General features: G+C 25.2%; 1 protein-coding gene across 4 annotated transcripts in view; it reads right to left on the reverse strand.

Moving 5' to 3' along the window:
- Nucleotides 1-1,435, reverse strand: part of LOC108751938 (ras-related protein Ral-a) — a 4,568-nt gene that overhangs the window by 524 nt on the left and 2,609 nt on the right. For 3 of the 4 annotated variants that reach the window (XM_018492431.1, XM_018492433.1, XM_018492432.1), the window contains one exon: nucleotides 768-884. The exons of the other annotated variant lie outside the window; for it this stretch is intronic. In XM_018492431.1, coding sequence (XP_018347933.1) covers nucleotides 768-884 — 117 coding nt within the window. The remainder of the gene's footprint in view (nucleotides 1-767; nucleotides 885-1,435) is intronic. 4 annotated transcript variants of the gene reach the window in all.

The following is a 1,435-nucleotide window of genomic DNA, read 5'->3' on the forward strand; positions in this document are numbered from 1 at the left end:
AGATTATATATATTTACAAAATATACATTATTTTCAAAATTATTATATTCTTAAAAATTACTTAATTAATTAACTTTGTGCAAATTAACAAGATATATTTTTTATTTTAACTCACAGCAATAATATATGTCTCAATTAAAAGTAAAATATTTGATGCTTTTCTCTTTTCTTATAAAATAATTACTAATTATTTATAATACAAAAAATATAGTTCACTTATACGACATGTAACAAGACATTGCAACACAATGTAATTAAAAAAAGAAAAAAAGAAAAGCATACATGCTTTGCATAAGCTGTGATAAGCTTTACAAGTAAGTGTATAATTTCACATTTATTTTATAAATATACTAATATTGAATGTGGACATTTGAAATACGAATATAAAGCAGAATTAAAACAGAGATATGCAACAAAATATCTTTTAAGTAATTAACATTTATTAATATTTTCTTAAAAAGTCACACAATAAATACATTAATTTATCTAAACATTTTTATTACATATCTGTGACGTTGAGTATAAAAAGCGTTTGCATTAGACACATACACTCTATTGGCATTCCCTATATATTGTACACTGATGTAAAGTATTAGCGAATTCGATTGGACGCACTAGTGTATACTAAAGCCATCGTACACAAATAGATGTAAAGATGTATTTATGCAATCGAATTCGCTATAAAATTGCCAAGATAGGAAATGCCACCAATTCTATTAACTTGTCAAAACACAAAATAAAATATGGTGCGAGAAAAAACAGCAAACCTATAGAATAATGCACTTCTTTTTCTTCCTCTTGGTACGGTCTTTACCTCGACTATTGCTTGCTGACTTATCTTCAATTTTGCGTGACCTTATTTCACGCATCAAGTCGAAAAATACCTGCAAATGTGCAATGGATGCTGTCTCAAAGCTTTAAGGCATATAAAATGTGCATTATGAAATAAATATATGTTTTTCATATATGTAAGAGAAGAAAATGAGAATTGTGCGCATATAAGCAATAGCACAATACATGGTGATATAACAATGTATATAAATATACATAGATTGCAATTAAGCCTATTTAAAAATGCATATTTCGTGCAATCGATTCATATGCGGTACATTACATTGAGGGTGAAAGTAAAAGCAACAAGAAATATATACGTAAATACATCTACTATTTTTGATAATTTAATTACATTAATATGAATATATGTATGTCTGTATGTATGTAGAGTATGCTTAATGAGATAAAGTGTTCTGTAGTAAAACATCTAATTTAACAATACTACTACAAAGCCTATAAAAAAAATGTTAATCCCACAAGTTTTTTATTTTACTAAAAACGAAATAGAGAAAAAAATCAAAATCAGAAAGTAATATCACAATTATTTTTTTAAATAAAGACAATAATAATATATAAGAAAAAATTACATATAGTATATAAA

The sequence above is a fragment of the Trachymyrmex septentrionalis genome, unplaced genomic scaffold (genome assembly GCF_001594115.1).
Source record: "Trachymyrmex septentrionalis isolate Tsep2-gDNA-1 unplaced genomic scaffold, Tsep1.0 scaffold53, whole genome shotgun sequence".
NCBI lineage: Eukaryota > Metazoa > Arthropoda > Insecta > Hymenoptera > Formicidae > Trachymyrmex > Trachymyrmex septentrionalis.